At 40.3% G+C, this 19,934-nt stretch overlaps 1 protein-coding gene across 1 annotated transcript in view; it reads left to right on the plus strand.

The window, feature by feature from the left end:
* Positions 1–1,407: 1,407 nt before the first annotated feature.
* LOC141517368 (myozenin-2-like) overlaps positions 1,408–19,934 on the plus strand; it is a 33,461-nt gene continuing 14,934 nt past the window's right edge. Inside the window, exons 1-2 of the mRNA XM_074228317.1 lie at positions 1,408–1,581; positions 2,314–2,403. Of these exons, the coding sequence (XP_074084418.1) occupies positions 2,382–2,403 (22 nt within the window). The 5' untranslated portion in view covers positions 1,408–1,581; positions 2,314–2,381. The remainder of the gene's footprint in view (positions 1,582–2,313; positions 2,404–19,934) is intronic.

Below are 19,934 nucleotides of genomic sequence, written 5' to 3' on the forward strand. Positions count from 1 at the left end.
TCAGAGCCTGGCCCTTCCATGACCTGCTAAACTCACCTGCCCTGCAATCTATCCCCTCCTGGGTCAAGGTGTCAACTCTCACAATTAACAAACTGCTCTGTGCTCAAGGGAGAAGGTATCTTCCGACAAAGACTGGACACAATGTCTCCATCAGCAATTGGATTCCAGTCTTTTCTTTTTCAGGATAAATGATAGATTTGAAACCAGAGAAATAACAGGGAATGGGGATGCAATGAGCTGAAATGAAGTAAATAAATAAGTAACAATGCACCTTCAAAGAGTCAAAAATAACTCACATCACAGCAGCCAATCAAAAATCAGAAATTTGATGGCATGAGATGTATTATTTCATATTGACTTAGATTTAAATGTTGATCACATCTAAGGGGGGGGAACTCACCAATGGCATAATTATAACTTTTAAAGTGATATAATAAGGAGGAACCATTCAAATATGGTCCCAGAAAAATGCCAGCTTTCTTTTGTTCATGATTTTTCCATGACTACCATATTGCTTTAAATCACTATGTGTTTCTGAAATTAACAGGAATGTGATGCTTTTAAAAGACTATGAGAGGAAAGTTTTATTCGTAGACTAGATCCATTCCATTAAAAAAATCCTTCAGGAGCAGTGGAGAGAGGACCAACCCAGGAATCAGGAGGATCTGAGTTCAAATTTGACCTCAGACACATAATAATTACCTAGCTGTGTGACCTTGGGCAAGTTATTTAAATCCATTGTCTTGCAAAAACAAAAAAACAAAAAATCCTGCCTCTGAGAACCTCCTACAAGCAAAGTCCTGTGTCAGCTGCCATGATACACATAAGGCAAAATGCAATTTAGTCCTGTCCTCTAAGGGTTTACAGTCTACTTGCAGTGAACAATCATATATACTCTCATCAAGGCTTCATCTGTCTCATCAAAGCAAATGTTTGCTAGGAAGACAACTCTGTCGGTAAACTGAGATCCATTGTTCAAGTCTCCCTCCCTTGATACAAATCTAACTAGTCAAAGGTAAAGGCTATGCCACCTTTAGTCAACAGCATCATGAGTCAATAAATGGCTCTCTTTTCTAAAGAAGGACTTAAATCCACCCCTCTCTCACCCCAGAATAGATCCCCAGGTTCAAGGTGACTTGATCAAGATCAAAGTCATTCCCCCAGCTACCAATTGTTGTAAATTTCTGGAGATCCGTGTCTTGGACTTTTGTTATTTTGTCCTTAAAGCACACAGTAGGTACTCTTTAAGTCCAGGGTGGATGGCGAAGGATGAATGTCATAAACTATGAGTCTAGAGACACAATAGGGACAAGCAAATTCTTCTCTGGTCTCCTTTTTCAATAGGGCAAGAGGAGGGGCTCAAGAGGGTGGTTCTATATTTAGTTTTTTGATGTCAGCTGGCTGCCAGTCTCTTCTGAAAGGCTCAGTCCTCACTTGATATTGGTGTGAGGTACCATGCAGACCCAGACACAAGGATAGAAGCTGTCTGGGCCCAGCTCCCCATCCATAGCCTTCTGACTTCCAAACTTTCCCTCACTGGACAGGCTTCTTCCCTGCCACGAAACAAAGTTGGACAGCCTGGTGAGTAGAACACTTCTCCAACCCTTGGTTCTGGTCTTACAGGGAGAGGGTCACCCCCTCGGAACTTAGAAATGGGCATTTTCCTTTCTTTTCATGGCAGGTACCCAGGTGTAAAGGCCAACACCAAAGTGGTCTTTGATTACTAGCATCTTATTCCTCCTTCAGACCCATCCTAAAAATCTATGAATGTGTTGTTGATGCTAGGAGAGAAATGACAAGGGGATGGGCAGATGACAATGAATCACCAATTCCAAACAATGGGAGGGTGGGAAAAGTTGGCCGATTCCTGAATACTTCACAGTGGCCTAGTGATATTGTACCTGTGTTCAGGAGGACGCTTTGCTCCATGAGCCATCATCAATCAGACCATCATCCAACAGAGATGCCGATCAAGGGCCACTGCTAATGTCTCTGAGACCTCCAACCCTCCTGCGCATCTTCCCTCTGAGATGACCTCCTATCATCTCCTTCCACCATCTGCATGTCTCATGTCCAATTTTTTTTGCATGATGTTGCCTCCATTAGAATGAACATTTATTCTGGGGAGCTGGGTTCCTCCAGTTTTTCTTTATATACCCAGGGTTTTGCAGAGTGCCAGAATTCTCCCACTCCCCAGTTGCTTAATTGACGGACTATGCTCAGAGATGGTGACTGAGGAAAGATACCATAGATTGACCCTCTCCCCTGGGCTCAATCTTTTGTTGTTGTGTGCGTTTCTTTCTCTTTCAACAGGGAAACCACTGTGGGATATTAACACCCAGCAGCTTGAAAACACAGAGGAAGCAACAAGTGACACAATCATGAAGGAAATTCATGGAAACGGTAGAAAGCTGGTCCTTAGGGGGGCTCCTAACATTGTTCCCATCCTTCCTAACATGTCTGCCTCTGTTTCCCTCCTATCCTTGAGTCTGTTCATGCTGTCATAAATAACCTCAGGGCTGGGGACAGGGGGTGTGAGAGCCCATGGCTAAGTCCCTCCGCCTTTTGTAGTTGTCTTTTTTCATGGGAAAGTTATTTCCAGATGAACAACTGTTCCAAAGGCATGGAGCCATGGGACAGCTGAGGGACATTCTGCCTGCTTTGCCATTCAGAATTTAATCTGAAGTTCTCCTAATTGCTTTGGGTTGGGTGAGGTCCTAGAAAAACTAGACATCATTGGCCACCCATCTCTGATGGGCTTAGTGGTTTGTTTTTCTTCTCTTTCAGTCATTTGAAGCATCTTTGACTTTCTTTGATTTCCCACATTTTACCTGCCCCGCCCTTCATTCTCCTATCAATTCTCACCTTCTTCAATGATGCATGGAGGCATTTTGGGGAGGAAGTTTTATTCTTGTATGCTGGTCTCATGAAAATAGGGAAAGATTCATCATATCAATATGGCATGACAGAGAGGGCTTTGACTTTGGAGTTAGCAAGATTTGGATCAAATCCCACCTCAAATACCTATGAGAGCTTAGGAAAATCATTTAAATACTGAGTCTTGAGGTTTGTCATCTGTAAAATGGAGGGCTGGACTAGCTGTCATTTCAGGTCTATTTCAACTCTAACACTTCCAAGTATGTGACTCAAGCCAATGAACCCTTTTAGAAAAATATTGTGATTCTGCAGTTTTACCTTTTTTTCTTTCTTTAAACTCTACCTCCCTCAAACTACCTCCCATACCTTCTTAATAATACAAAAGTGAAATGAATGAGCTTGTTACTGTAGAATGTCAGCCAAAGGTAGCAATTGCCAAGTTTCCTGATTAAGATCTGGCTTGTGTTTTGGGGAATAAGAGAGAAGGAATGGGCATTTCCTGTAGCTTCCTAGTAATTTTCAGAAAAGCTAAGTAGGGACAGCTAGGTGGTACAGTGGAGAGAGCACCAGCCTTGGAGTCAGGAGGACCTGAGTTCAAATTTGACCTCAGACACTAGCTGTGTGGCCTTGGGCAAGTCACTTTATTTGCCCAGCAAATAACCCCCCCCCCCCCCAATCCCAACAACAACAAAAAGAAATCCCAGGAAACCTAAGTAGTTCATTCTCCCTATGTGAATATTTATACATCTGTAGGAAAACACAGACATATTTTCTAAAAATCCATTCCTTTACATTTTATTCTTTATAAAACAAGTTCAATGCAAGCAGACTTTCCTAGATATGACTATGTGGGGTGGGGAGTGAATGGGGATTTGGATATAGAATTGGGTTCAAATACTACTTTCAACACTTGGGTAAATCATTAAAAATTTCCCTACTTCATTTTCCTCACCTGTAAAATGAACAATTCACTTAACTCTTCTGTGCCTCAACTGTAAAGTGGGGATAATAATACCATCAGTCTCTATCTCACTGGGTTGTCTGCAGAGTTCAATTGACATAATGTTTGTAAAATGTTTTGGGGACCCAAGAATATTATGAAGTTTTCAACTACATTCTGAGCACATGGGTTATAGTTTTACCTGAAGAGTTTGATTTTGAAGAATTTGTTTTTACTTTGTAGAAAGAGAGGATTTGATGAATCTACTCAGGAAAAGGTTCACAGGCTTACAGCTCATCCTTCTCCAGAAGAGTTCCAATCAGCCCCCAGGGTTACTAAAGGACCAACTGGTTTAGATAAAGTGAAATTTGAGTTGGAATCCAAGCCTAGAATTGCATTTTTATTGTCTTTGATATTGATGTTGCCCATGTTCTCTCTTCATATCCCTCCCAGGACATCAAGGTCATCTAATGGTTTGTTCCCTTGGTTAATCATGTCCCAGCCACTGACCCACCCAATCCAGCATCCAGGTCAGATTTGGTAACTAAGCCAATTCCTTGGCTAAGCATCCTGCCATTCCAATTTGATTTCCAAACTGTCCTCAAAATCACCAATCCCTCTTGGTCTAAACAAATCTATCACCCATTTTATGTCCTTCATAGACATTGACATGAAGGACCAAAGCAGAGGCTAGGGTTACCACTATTCTGGGGCCAGAGATAGATCTAGGAATGTAAGAAAGCTTCCTCCATTGCCAAGATCGAAACGATTTATGAATTATGTTTGAGGAAAGCTAGCACCAATCCAAAAAACTCTTAGGAGAGCGGCTTTAGGACATGACATAGAACAAAGCTCCTGAGATGGGCCCTGGCCATTTAAAGGCTGGTGACGAGGGCCTGCAGGCTGCCATAGGACACTTGCCAGCTGTCCCCCACAGAGTCACATGCCGTCCCTTTGCTGGAGTGGAGTGTTAACTATTCCTGATAACCCAGGGACAATCAGAAACGTGTTCTTCCTCCTGGCAGATATAATAGCTGCAATACTTCAGAACAGGGCTCAGATTCCTCCCTTTCCTTTCGGATTTCCTCTTCCAACCTCTGTGAATTGTGTTTGGGAAAAGGGCAAGGCTGAGGGAGCTGGTGCTAAATGGGGCCTTGTGAAGACTGCTGAGTTTAGAAGCAGGTGACCTGAACTTGTGGTGTCTGTCCTAAATCAAGAGCCTCTCTCAGGCTCAGTTTCTTTATTTGTCAACGGAGGGGTAATCAAACATTGTAGAAATAAATAGAATTGTATATATTTAATAAAACAGAGAAAAATATAATAGAACACAGATAAAATATCTATGTGATTTCTAAGTCAATATGGCACCCCCCTTCCCAGGGGATTCTTATTCATTCTTCTATTTCTATTTGAGTTTTACATCTCTAGACTAAGTGGTCTATAAGTTCCCTTCAGACAGGGGAGCACATGATGCATCCAAAAGAAAATAAAAAAGATTTACGTGGACTTATCCCTCCTCAGAACTGAGCCAAAGCTAATCAGACAGGGTAGCATGCCTTCCTAGTTTTTCAGAAGGCTTTCTGGAAATGCTCAGAGGTCACCTTTCTAGAACAGCAAATACTTGACTCCTTTAGTAGCAATATAGTCAGTCATGGCATAGTCATGGCAAACCAGGATCTTGGAAGGGTCTGTGAAGAATGGTACTTATACAGATGTGGGACTCTCTGCCTTCCTCCCTTAGTCAGAGTTGTATTTATCAAGAATATGGATCTTCAATAATAGAATTGGAAATTCTTCTGCCTCTTTCCATTTTTAGCATGCTCTGCTAGGAAAAGGAGATTAAACACATACAAGGGAAATGCAGAAAGGGCATCATATTTTGGAGTTGGCAGGGACCTCAGGGATCAATGGATGATGGGATTATAGTCCTAGAGACACAAGTGAGCCATGAAGGCCATTGGGTGCAACCCTCCATTTTACAGATGAGAAAATAGGACATCAAAGAAGAGAAATGAGTCACTAAAGGTTCCATGAGAAGAAAGCATCCTAAGTGGGTTCTGAACCCAGGTTTGAGCCCATGCTCTGTCCAATAAATAAACAAGCAAGTAAATGAATAGACTATAACCTATGACCCATGACTGACTCACTCTCTGGATCCCTCCCCACTGCAGATCTCAGGACCTCATATCTATTCTGTTATTTGTCTATCTATGTATCTATGTATCCATCTATCCATCTATCCATCTATTTATCCTATCTATCTATCCTGTCTCTATCTTTCTCCCTCCCTTCTTTCCTTCCTTCTTTCCTTTTTCTATCTCTATATCAATCTAACAATATAGCTATATAGTTATAAATATAGATATAAAGTCAGAGAAATGCAGGTGTGTCCAGCTGTGTACACAGCTGGTTCACCTAAGTGAGTGAAATGGGTCTAAAGAAGTGGATTTTTTGCTTCCTCCTAAATAAACTCATCAAAGTATCTCTCAAATAATTTTTATGACTGCCCATTTCCTGGAGTGTACTGGTTATCTCAATGAAGTCTTTCCTAAGTAAATAAACAGGCTGCTTGCCATGGTGGAGAGAACCTCTGTCTGGAAATCAGGAGCCCTGGATTCTAGACTTGATTCTGCCACTAACTAACTTACATATATGTAAGTTTTAAAAAGCAATTTACCAATACTATTCCAACTTATCTTCCTAACAACCCTAGGAGGTGGATGCTATTATTATTCTCATTTTTACAGAAGAGGAAACTGAGGAAGGCAGAGATAAAATGACTTGCCCAGGATCACATTGCTAGTAATTATCTGAGTTTGGATTTCAACTCTAGACCCAGAACTGTATCTACTCTATAATTTTACTGCCCTAGGTTCCCTCTACTGCTCCATTCAGTTCTCAAATTCTCTAAGTCCTTATCTTTAAAGAAGCTGGTATGTCTGATTCTTTTAGCACACTAATTAGAAAACCTAGACTCATGATTTGTTTTAATTGCTACAGAAATTTGTGGTTTCTGTCCTATTTCTTATTTTGATTGGGATTTGTGATTTCCTAGGTAAGGGGTATTTTCAATATGGAAACTCCTTTCACTGTTAAAGATTGTCTTAGAAGGTCATAGCTTTAGGGCTGGAGGGGACCTCAGAGGTCATCTGGTCCTCTTTCTCATGTTCACATGGGGAAACTAAGGTCAAATTAGTGAAGTGTCTTGTTCCTAGGTGGTAAATAGCAAAGCTTTGATTCAAACCTGGGGCCCTTGATGCTAAATTCATCACTGCTTCCACTCCAGTGACTTCTTACCAACACCACTGAAGCTCTTCTCTTCAAGAGTTATTAGATTAGATTGTAAGCTCCTTGAGGGAAAGGAATGTCTTGACTGTATGACTCTTGGACCTCAGAGATCAGTGGATGATGGGATTGTAGCCCTAGAGACACACGTGAGCCATGGGACCTCAAAGTTCTTGATACATAGAAGGCAAGTCATATGTTTAGTGACTGACTAAGCTATCTAGGGGCCTGAGTAACACAAAGCCTTGCTCTTGGTCAAATACATAATGGTGTCAGAAGAGAATGGTCTCCTCCTTAGAAGAGGAAATGAAGTAAATTTCTTCTACCTATGAATCACCAATAATACCAAAAATATAAATATGAAATTTCATGGAACTTAGGCATTAACTCTGAAAATTTCAAAATTGTTTAGGTTAAAAAAATTGCTCAACCTTTCCCTTTTTTGCCGTGTGAATTGAAACCTGGGCAGATGTACATAGTGGGCATAGAGGATAGGGTGTTGGGAATAGTGTAAGGAAGACCTGGGTTCAAATTTGACCTCAAACACTTTCTCAGTGTATGACTCTTAACCTTGTTTGCCTCAGTTTCCTCATCTGTCAAATGAACTGAAGAAGGAAATGGCAAACCACTCCAGGATCTTTCCCAAGAAAAGCCCCAATGGAGTTATGAAGAATAGGACAGGATTGAAATGGCTCAATAAAAAATTGAAACCCAGAAAGGGGAATGAGGAATTCCAAGATCAAAGTAGCAAAAAGTTGTGGTGAGATTTAAACCAAGGTTCTCTGTACTATATAACCTCATAGGTACAACTGAGTGAGTGACCTGGGCTATGGTCCAACCCTTCTATATGACTCACTTTCCTCATCTATAAAATAAGTGAGTTGAATTCTGGTCTCTGACTAATTCTGGTGATTGAATCACACTCTGGTAGATTGTTACATTTATGTCTTCATAGAAGGGAGAGAGATTGGCACAGGCATTGCCAGGGTGGAGGGAACTTTAAGGATGAGGAAATGCCTTCAACAACAGAGAGCAGTTCCTTTCCTACTAGGGGAAGTCTTAGAGAGTTGCCTTGGACACTAAGGATTTTGTGGATTGGTCCAGAGTCATACAGTCAGTATGGGTCAAAATCAAGACTTGAACTCAGATCTTCCTGACTCTAGCTCTCACTCTACTTTGTGGACAGGTCAGGGATGCAGGTGTGTGTGTGTGTGTGTGTGTGTGTGTGTGTGTGCCCCACATGGACCTCCATGTGAGGCTCTCAGGTTGTACATGGATAGAGTCCAGATTGATCTTATTAAGAGAATAAATTGAGATAATATTTGTAAAGTGTTAGGTAAAACTGAAGCATGACATAAATGCTAGTTGTTATTAAATAGGATTAGGACATAGGGCTGGGGAATGAAGATGATTTTGCTTTCTCTCCTGCTCTGGACTTTTATTCAAGCCTTTGTTGTCTTCAGAATTCCAACCCATCCTTTGAAAGTTGACTCAGATGAAGAAAAGGGTTTCATGGAGGACTTTGAGCTAGAAGTTCCTGCTGCTGAGCTCACTCACTTTACATCTGGGGGAAAATGAGGCCCACAAAGGGAAAGTCACTGGTTTGAGGTCACACAGTTCAGAAGGGGTTGACCTGAGACCTGAGCCTGGGTGCTCTGATTCTAGGCCTTGAGGTCACTCTAGGCCCTTTCCATGACCCCCTCTCTCCCCCATGAAATAGTCCCTGCCCTTTGACTTCCCTGTCAGCACCAACCATTCTTTATGCTGGCAGGCTTGTGCTGAAGGGCAGGCTTCCACCTCCCTGGGCTGTGCATCTTAGCAAACTGAGAAACTCTGGGAGGATGGTGATTCCCAGATCACTTCAAGATAATGTCATGCTTGGACCTAGGGCTCTAGGACCAATGCTTGGGAATAAAACTCCCCTGGCACCAAGGAGAGAAAATTAGCTGAGCAACCAGTTAGAACTGAATTTGAGTTCTGCTCCAGCAAGGTTGTAGCTGTGTGACTTTGGGCAAGTCACCTTTCAATTTTCAGGCCTCAAAATACAACCTTCTAATAGATAAATTGCAGAACATGGAGTGACCTGTATTTGGGGAAAGATTTTCCTCATTTGGGAGTTCTCTTGACATAGGAAATCACAAGTCAAATCCATATGTATACATAGAAACAAAATATATATGAACATATATGGGCTTACACATATGTCCTGAGGTATAATTACAAAGGTTTAATAATTGGTTCTTCCAGAAAAAAAGTGGATGATACACTTTTAAGTTTAATTTGCTTAGTTAACATTTTCACCATCATTTTCTTAAATCTAAGCAATCAATAAAACAAACAATAAAACAAAAACTAAATCAATAAAACAATAAAACAATCAATAAAACCGTTCAACAAGTCTGGGTTTATAGCATTTGCCTATTTCTATAGTGTGAATGATCACCCTGAAAATGTAACAACCAGATCTCAAGAGTCAATTGTAGGGTGACTAGGTGGTACAGTGGATAGAGCACTGACCCTGGAGTCAGGAGTACCTGGGTTCAAATCCAACCTCAGACACTTAATAATTACCTAAATGTGTGGCCTTGGGCAAGCCACTTAACCTCATTGCCTTGCAAAAAAAAAGTCAATTGTGTGTTTTTTTGATTGAGTACAAACTGGTTGCAAGTTAAGCCCATGTGTATGTGTGTGATAGACAGATATGTAGAAATACATACATATGTCTGTATGGATGTATGTGTTTATATATGTGTGCATGTTCAAAGGTCATCTAGACTTTTGATTTCATTTCAATGGGGAAATTCTGAATAGGAAACTTCCCTCCAATGATGTAAATGAGACTCTCTCTAGCTTAGAGTCTTAGGGAAATATATAGGGCACAAGGTATTAAGTGACAGGCAGCAGGTTATGTATCATGGATCTAGAGAAGAATTTGAATTCAATTCTTTATGACTTTGAGACCGAATCTCTCTATTCCCTAATACCATGCTGCTTCTCGGACATGTACACACACACATACACACAAGGAATGGTTTCATATATGTGTGCATATTCGCATGTGTATATTTGTCTACTATATGTGTATTAGTGCCTCTTTATTAATAATATGTCATCATATGTAGTGTGATATAGTATCATATTAATGTGATATAATATATCACCTTATAGAATATTATGTAATGTATCACTATAAATTATATAACATGGCACCACATATATTTCATAATGTATCAACATAGAATCTGACATAAGCTATCATCATATAAACATGATATATTATCATATAGAATGATATAAATAATATGCAATGTAGCATCACATATATGACATAACATATATAATGAGAGATCATCATACAGAATATGATATATTGCTATATATTAGGATATAATCTAATCATCATAAGTAATATAAGTCATCATATATAATATGACAGTATATTATCTATAATATGATATACTATATAATCATTCAGAATATGAAATGATGTACTGCTATATATATATGATATGATATATGTCATCATACATAATACGAAATAAAGCACCATCCTATGACATACGACAGGATGTATCCTCATATATAATATGACATCAGATATTATTATAATATATCATAGTATATAACAGTATATAATATAGTATAACATGATGCAATATATAATTGGAGGTTCAATGTGATAGTGAATACAATATTTCTATTCTATATAAGAATCGATTGAAGGCACATTTAATTAGGAGAAGAGAAGAGTCAAGGGAAATAGGATCCCATTTACAAGACTGTCAGGTGGAAGAAGACTTGGGTTTATTTGGTTTGTCCCCAGGAAAAAGAACCAAGAGTGATGGGAGGATGTTGCAAAGAGCCCAGTTGAGGAAGGATAAGTTTGGTTGGGATCAGGGCCATCCCAAAATGAAGTGGGTAGCCTCAAATGCTGATGCGTTCACCATCCTTTGGGCTCATTATGTTGGACATCTATTCATAAGGATTTCTCAAGGAATGCATCCCCCTTGGGAGTGGATTAGACTAAACCTTGGCTGCAGGTAGTTTTCTGATTCCCAAATTCTGTGAGTTCATAAGTGCCAGATCTGAAGTCAGAAAGACCTGGATTTACATCTTGATCTGACTCTGATTTTCTACAGGACCCTGAGAAAGTCAGTTGACTTTTGGGAGCCCCAGTTCCCTTACCTGTAAAAAGGGGACAATCATCCTTACAGAACAGGATTGTTTGTGACTCTCAAATGATCCAAAGTGCTTTGCAAACCTTAAAAGCCTATAGAAATGGCTGTATATTGATATTGTGATACATTAATGTGAATAATTGCTGAAGAATGTTTACTTTTGTTGAATCAATGAATGAAGTGTGAATATAGGCCAATTTACTGCAGATTCTTCTCAACCTTGCCCATGTCTCTCATGCCCACAAATGTACCTCAAGAGTATCACAGATGGGTAGCTCATGGCAAGAGGGGAGAAATGCAAGACCCTTTTCAGGTCTAGTTCAAAGATATGATGATTCTAGTCTAGAGCTAAGATTCAACCTGAATCCTCAGATTCCAAATTTGGGTCTAAACATACAAAAATGAATCTAATCTAGCTCTCTTACTGTCAAAATGTAGTCAGTGATTTTTTTCTTGGGTTCGGTTTGGCCCAGCAATGATTTGCAACTCAGACTCAGGAATACAGGTTTTGGAAAGAAGATAGAGATTTATTAAAATAAGTTACAACATATTAAGAAAGTAATAGAAAAATTAAAAAGAGAAGAACGTAGATTGCTGGTTGAATTGGCCAGGCCAGCTGACCAGGGTTCAGCAGGAGGCTGGAAGGTAAAAAAGTGAGCCCCTTCCTCAATCTCCTTAAATTCTCCCCCCCAGAGTCCATGGGAGAGGTGGTGACCTGGGAGGGAGGGCCAAGTGCCACATTGGAGATTTTTGCCTTTTGGGGCTGGGGGTCTCTTTTGGATGGTCTTGGGTGTTTACAAATCTAAAAATCTAAATCTAAAATCTAAATCTAAAATCTAAATCAGGTTGATGGTCAGGCCCTCAGGCGTGGCCTAAATTAGATGTTAAAGGAAGAAGGAAGATTCTCTTAATAATGCAAACAAAAGATTTACAAAGTTTCCTGTTGCTCAGTTTTATGACTCCTCAAATGAAGAAAAGAATATTCTCCTAAATTACCAGAATTTTTTAAAAGGTAATTACTATGAGAGAGCCAGGAGGGTTCTCCTAGAAGGTGACTTCATTCTATGATGAACATGTCATAAAATTTGAACAGTTATGCAATCAGGATTATCCTATCACAATGAGGTGGGATGGAGGGCTTGGCAGGCCTAGAGAGATAGTCTAGTATAGTGTCACAAAGAGGAGGGGAAGTAGCTTGCCCAGTGGCACCCAGCCAAGGGAGCAAAGCCAAGTCCTATCTCGTCACCAACTAAGTCTCCTTCCATCCCTTCATTAGGCCTCTCAGAATTACAGCTTTGAAACTCTTGCCTTTTTGCCTGGGAAGGAAGGTGGGGATCTAAAGGGGGAGGGATGGGGGAGGGCTCCTTCTTTGGTTTGTTTTCCCATCAGCATTCACATAACTCTGAGAAACCAAAGGAAGGAAGTCATGGGAAGGAACAAGGCCCCAGGCTATGTAGCAGGTATGCTAGAATAATCATTCCAAAGACTCAGACTAGGACCAGAATGCACTGGTGATCTGGCCCGATTGCCTAGTGGAACACCAGGGAGGGGCTTTGTAGTTCTGGGAAAGGCCATCAAGGAAGCAAAGTCATTTACAAAGAGGAATTGGGGATCCTGAGCTATTGGGGGGGTAGACATAATACCCATGTCTTTCCTCATTGCACTCTAAATTCATAGAATCATGGCTAGAAAGAATATTTTGTTTTGTTTTGCTTTCATCATGTCTAACTTTTCATGACTCTAGACTGTACTGTCCATGGGGTTTTGTTGGCAAAGAAATTGGAATGGGTTGCTACTTCCTTCTCCAGTGGATTAAGGCAAACAAAGATGAAATGACTGGCCCAGAGTCACACAGTTAGTGTTTGATGTTAGATTTGAACTCAGGTCTTCCTGATTCTAGACCTAGTACTCCAATAATTCCTGAGTCATCTTAGAAATGATCTAATTTAGGGGCTTTTAACTTATCTTCTGTCCTGGACCTTTTGGTCAGTCTGCAAATTTTATATACCCCACCTCAAAATAATGTTTTCCTTTGTTTTGTTTTGTTATTAAATTCACACATGAACAATTTGCTAAATTTCAGTGAGGGCTTAGTGAAAATAAAAGTGTATTTTTCTGTCCATATCCACCAACTCCCTAAAATTTGGATTCATGGATCAGGAGTGTGCTGAAAGATGTTAAACAAATGTACACATTCAAGATGCACTTTTGAGTTTAATTTGTATTATTAATATTTTTTCTAGCCCTTGTTTTAAATCTAGACCAGGGGTGTGGAACCTTTTTTTTGCCAAGAGTCATTTGTATTTTTATAAATTCATTCTGAAGCCATACAAAATTATCCTCTTAAAAATTAACCTGCTATAATTGATCAACCATTTAATTAATTTTGGGGCATCTAGGTGGTGCAGTGGATAGAGCACCGGCCCTGGAGTCAGGAGTCCCTGAGTTCAAATCCAGCCTCAGACACTTAATAATTACCTAGCCATGTGGCCTTGGGCAAGACAATTAACCCCATTGCCTTGAAAAATCTAAAACACAACCCCCCCCCAAAAAAAAAAACCCCATTTAATTCATTTACCCCTAAAAATCTCCTAGATTTATTAAATTTTGAGTCCCACCTTCAGTTGCCATGGCAAATGATTTTGTTGATCTTATATGGCTTACAAGACATATGTTCCACATCCCTAGTAAAGACAATCAATAAAGCAAGAAATCCAGCTCTGATTTAAAACACAGGAGTAAGTTGCCTTCAGCACACTCCTGAGGGGTAGGGAGGAAGTCCAAATAAAGAACCACCATCAAGACCAGTACAACTTCCTTGTTTGATAGCTGAGGGAAATGAAGCCCAGAGGGAAAAAGGGGCTTTGACCAAGGTCACCCAGACAGTCAAGTTCAGATTAAAACCTTTTGAATGACTTCTTCCCTTGAGTCAGTCCCAGTGGTATCTACTCCTCCCAGGTGATCTTCAGAATTTTCTTAAGACAATTTTAAATGGAAGTGATTCAGTTTCCTGGTCTGACACCGGCTTACTGTCCAGGTTTCACAGACATACAGCAATGAGCTCAGCACACCGGTTCCATAGACCTTCAGTCTGGTAATCAGTCTAATAGCTCTTCTCTCCCACACTTTCTTTCAGAACCTCCAAATTCTGAGCTAGCTCGGGCAGACCATGATTACAGATGAGTATATTGAGATTCAGAGAAATTAAGTGACTCATCCTGGGTCGCAACCAAGAACTAGGGTGGGATTTGAACTCAGGACATTTGGCATTCCCCTCTATTCCACACTGCCTTCTCATTGAATCTGAAGAGCACATATTGGTTTTCTGGCAATAAGCCAAAGTTTTTCCTTCCTTTTGCCTCAAGGAGGACAGACTTGATATTATTTAAAAGAGGAACCACAACATTGCCAATCCTGAGAACTACAAATATGACTATAGGGAGCCCCACTTTACCCCAGTCAATATTTCCCCACATCTGTAAGTCAGATGAGTGATTAGGTAATCCTGCTATCTTATGCTCCTACCTAAAACTATTGATTTAATCATTGAGTTCCAATCAGAAGGGATTTGTATTGTTGTTCAGTCATGTCTGACCCTTTGTGATCCCATTTGGAGTTTTCTTGGCAAAGATCCTGGAGTGGTTTGCCATTTCCTCTTTCAACTCATTTGACAGATTCAAAAACAGAGGCAAATAGGATCACACCCTGATAGTGAGGATCAGATGCTCAATTTGGGCTCAGATCTTCCTGACTCCTATCTCTATCCACTCTATCCACTGCTCCACTTAGCTGCTCCCCAAGGAATTTTTTTTAAAAGCTAGCAAGGTCAGTAACTTACCCAAGATTCCAGAGATGGTAAATGATAAAACTGGAATTAGAATCCAAGACTTCTGAAACCAAATCCAGAATTCTTTCCCAGACAACCACACTGTCTACCCTAACTGCCCAATGGCCATTTCTATAAATGGGACAAGTAGATTTAGAGCTGGAAAGAATCTTAGAAACCACCAAATATAACCCCCTCATTTTGTAAGTGTGACAACTGAGGCAAAAACAAAGCTCTGTGACTTATTCTGAGTTGTAGAACTAGGAAGTATATGGGGAAAATTTTGAATCCAGGCCTTCCCGACCATTGTGGTAATCTAGCATGTTCATCCTTCATCCCCAAAGAATCAAGTGTCATCCATGTCCAGTGACATCATGAGGGTGATATCTTGACTTGAATGTGGATTGAATTTAAGAGAGGAACAACTGCCCAAAATCATCACCTCACTCTCTCCTCCAGAATCATCCAAGTCCAATGGCAGGACAAAAGTCTAAATGACTGACCATAGTTTGAGATCCAGTGGAAGGCGTTGGTTTTTCTAAACTAATTAATGGGAATTGGGAAGGAGAAATGAAAGATACATTCCAGTTTGCAATGTATCAAATGTCTTAGAGGTGGTCCCCTTGTTCTTCCTTTGAGTTCCAGGGAGCAGGAAGACAAAAAAGAAGCTTCTTTTTACTTCCTCCCCATAATATCCTGTATCAGGCAAATAAATACTTGGGGGAACCAATTTTTACAGGTACTTTGACAGATAATTTGATAGGACAGAGAACAGTGAATTTAATGTCAGAGAATCTGCATTCAAATTTCCTTCTTGTTCCTCATTGTCTGAGTTATTTTTGAACAAGCTAGGCCTCAGATTATCTACAAAATGGGGGGGGAGAATTCTAAATAGGGGCATTTTGGTGGCACAGTGGCTAGAGTGCCAGTCCTAAAGGAGTCAAATTGTCTGGAGTCAAATTCAGTCCCAGATACTATTTGTGTGACCTTAAGCAAGTCATTTCACCCTGTTTGCCTCAGTTTCCTCTTTTGTAAAATGAGCTAGAGCAGGAAATGGCAAATCATTCCAGGATTTTTATCAAAAAATAAAATGTATGTGTATGGGGGTCAGGGAGTGGGAAGAAGAAGAAGAAGAAGAAGAAGAAGAAGAAGAAGAAGAATCATAAAATCAGAGATGCCTAAAAACAACTAAATAACAGGGCTAAATAATCTTGAAGGTCTCTTCCAGTTCTAAATCCATGATTCTATGAAATTTCAGACTAGGAAACACAAGGGAGGCCTGCAAAGTCCAAGCGGTGTTGACATGACCCCCTTCTCTCTCACACACGCACACATACACATACACATGCACCCCTCATGTTTTGGCCAGTCCCCTTGCAGAGCTACCTGTGAATACTTGCCTCCATGAAAGAATGAATCCATCCACTTATATAGATCTCAAAGGGCATCTGGTCTGTCTTGATGAGGAAAACAGAGGTTCAAGAAGCTTGTCCAAGGTCTTATAGACCTAGAATTGGGAAGACCTTCTCGGGTCATCTTGACCAACTCTCACATTTTATCAATGAGGAAACTGAGGTCCAGGGAAATTACATGACTTACCCAAGATCATATAGACAGAGATTAGACAATCAAACATTTAATAAACATTTGATGAATATTCACCCACCAAGTGTCAGACACTGTGCTAGAATGAGGATGCAAAGACAAAGGTATCATGGGCAGGACTTGGTCCCTAGGCCAGAGTCAGCCCTTCACCCACAGCACTGGGAGAGGGAGGTTTTTGACCCTTTTTTCTACAACTTTTATCTGCCCTCATTATTCCAGGAGGGGAAATAGGGTTTCTATTATTTCTGAATGAAAATCTACTAATTGAAAAAGAATTCGATATTCATGCAACCTTGAAAATTAATGAGCAGAACAAGTGATTTCTTCTTTTGGGGTGGGGGAGAGGAAGAGAGAGGTATCATAAAGTTTAAGACAGAAGCCCAAACCTTTCACAGCCAGCAGACAAGACCAGGGTTAGAGAAGACAGGGAGAATATTTCAATGGGCTCCCTTTAAACAGTGGTGTTCTCTCTCACCATCTAGAATTCCTACTACTCTCCAAGCAAAACATAAACTTCCATCAGGTTTCTGAAATTCATAACATAGTAGGATAAGATAGTAAAGGAGGAAAATACACTTATAAACATGAAAATTTGTCTACAATGTATGGGATTGCTCAGATATTCAAACTCTTTTGTTGTTCAAGTGGTTTTAACACTCCCTGATCCCGTTTGGGGTTTTCTTGGCAGAGGTGCTGGAGTGATTTGCCATTTTCTGCCCAAGATAAATTTTACAGATGAAGAAACTGAGGCAGAAAGGGTTAAGTGATTTGTGCAGGATCACATGACTGCTAAGTTTCTGTGGCCAGATTTAAACTGATTTCTTCCTGAATCCAGCACCAAAATCACCATATCCCCTATCTGCCCTAAGTCTAAGCCAAGTTGCCCAAAATCAGGAGTGTTATATGAAGCTTCAGTTTAGGATCACAAGGCATAGGGACATCATCTTTCCAAAGGATTAAAAAAAAAAGTCCCAAACCTTGAACCAACTGCCATGAATTGGTTTGGTCCTAGATTTGTTCTTCCCATATTAGAACCTTGAAGGAGCAGAGAGGATCACACCCTGATAGTAAGTATCAGATGCTCAATTTGGACTCAGATCTTCCTGATGCCTATCTCTATCCACTCTATCCACTGCTCCACTTAGCTGCTCCCCAAGGAATTTTTTTAAAAGCCCCCCCCCACAATAGTTTATCAGCATGGTGTTGGCATTTTGTGAACCTGCTGACTGGAATTATTTTCAATGAATGATCTAATCTCATAGAGACAGCTTTCCCAGCCACGAGTGTGAGGAAATAGATAATAGAAGAAGCCTATCATGTATCAGGTAATGCTATGATGAACATTGCTCAGGCCTTACATGGTAACTGGCAATGAAGGGTAGGGAATAACAAGTCTTGGCTTCATGGGGCCCAGGCAGCAACTTGGTTCTCTTAGAAGTTTAAAGAGAAGATAATTTTCATGAAGGGCTGAGATTAACTAAACCATAACTGGAGCATGGCAAATGGAGCTGTGCCTAGGGTGGTCATATTTCACCATCCCTAGCATTTGGAGTCCTTCAGTCATGTAGAAACAAATGAATTGAGCAAAGATATTTAGTTAAAATAGGAAACTACCAGGTGATCCACTTTCTCCCCCAGGTGACCACACCCCATATGAAACTCCTTCCAGCTCCACCCTTCTCTGCTCCCCTAATCTTCTAGCATTGGCTACTTGAACTGGGGGACAGTGAGGGTCATTGTCCCCAAGTACAATTGCCACATAGCATCTTAAAGCCAGAAGGAGCCTTAGACATTACCAAGGGCATCCTCCTCTCCACTCCCCCATAAACACACACACACACACACACACACACACACACACACACATACAAACATACACACACTCTTTACAGAGGAGACTGAGACCCAGAGAAACTGTAGTTCCATAAGCTTTAGAGTATTCTTATCTTATTATCAACATGTAATGGGATGTCTTTGCCTGCTATTTATGGATATATTTTATAGGGCTGATGAACTTGGATGGGAAAAAATGACATCTTTATTTTCAATGACCTCTGGTTATCTTTGAAATCCTGTGAGCTTTCTAATGTGCATTTATAAACATTATTTTGGGGAGGGCCCCCTGAGTTTCCCCAGCTTCCCAGAGGACAAGAACTCTTGATTAGGTCAAATTCCTCATTTTACAGAGTAGGACATTGAGGCTCAGTGTGGTTCCTGACTTGTCTGAGGTCATAGAAATGTTCACAAAGCAGAAGTTTCTAAAAGGTAGATGGTGCTGTTGTTGATCCTTCAATTTCATCAGGCATTCATCTAGAGCAGGGGTTCTGGGCTCTTCTGTGTCATGGAAACCCCTTAGCTATCTGAGGAAGTCTATGAACCCCTTCTCAGAATCATGTTTTTTAAATGCATAAAATCAAATGTGTAGGATTCCATAGAAAACTAGTTATATTGAAATGCAATTCTAAAGCATTTTAAAAACAAATTCCCTGAGCCAAGATTAAGAACCCCTGCTCTAACCCAAGGATGAATTAGAAATCTTCCAAGGGAGAATCATCGACCAGCAATCAGAGAAGAAGACCTAGAATTGCATCTCAGGGTCTGGAGGCCACAGGGTGGTACCATGGACAGCACTGTGGGGGCAGAGTGGGTATCTTTTATGTTTCCATACCCTATTCCCTTCAACACAGACACTAACCAGAAGATGAATCCCTTATGAATATTTACTAAATGACTTAGTTACTCCTTAATTTGAAAATGTATTTCTTAACCATTTTTCCTTTTTTTAAAAACAAATTCTGATTGGTACTTTTCATTTTAACATCAGCTACAATTTCCAAAGTATCACTACTCCTTCCCTTCCTAAAAAGCAATATCAAAAAATTTTAAAAGAACTTTTAAAATAGTTCCACAAAACTAACCAAAACTGTGAAAAATTCTGAGATTTTCCATAAGGTTTTAATAATGATCTATTTTTTTATTTATTTAAGGTGATGGGATTGAGTGACTTGCCCAAGGTCACACAGCTAAGCAATTATTAAGTGTCTGAGGTGGGATTTGAATTCAGGTGCTCCTGACTCCAGGGCCAGTGCTCTAGTCACTGTGCCACCTAGCTGCCCCCAGTTCATAAGGTTTTATATACATAACTCCCCCCATCTTTGCAAAGAAGACAAGTGCCTTTTCATAATTCTTCTTTGGGGCCAGGTTTTCCAATCAATTTTAAGGT

Source organism: Macrotis lagotis, chromosome 3 (genome assembly GCF_037893015.1).
Source record: "Macrotis lagotis isolate mMagLag1 chromosome 3, bilby.v1.9.chrom.fasta, whole genome shotgun sequence".
Taxonomy (NCBI): Eukaryota; Metazoa; Chordata; class Mammalia; order Peramelemorphia; family Peramelidae; genus Macrotis; species Macrotis lagotis.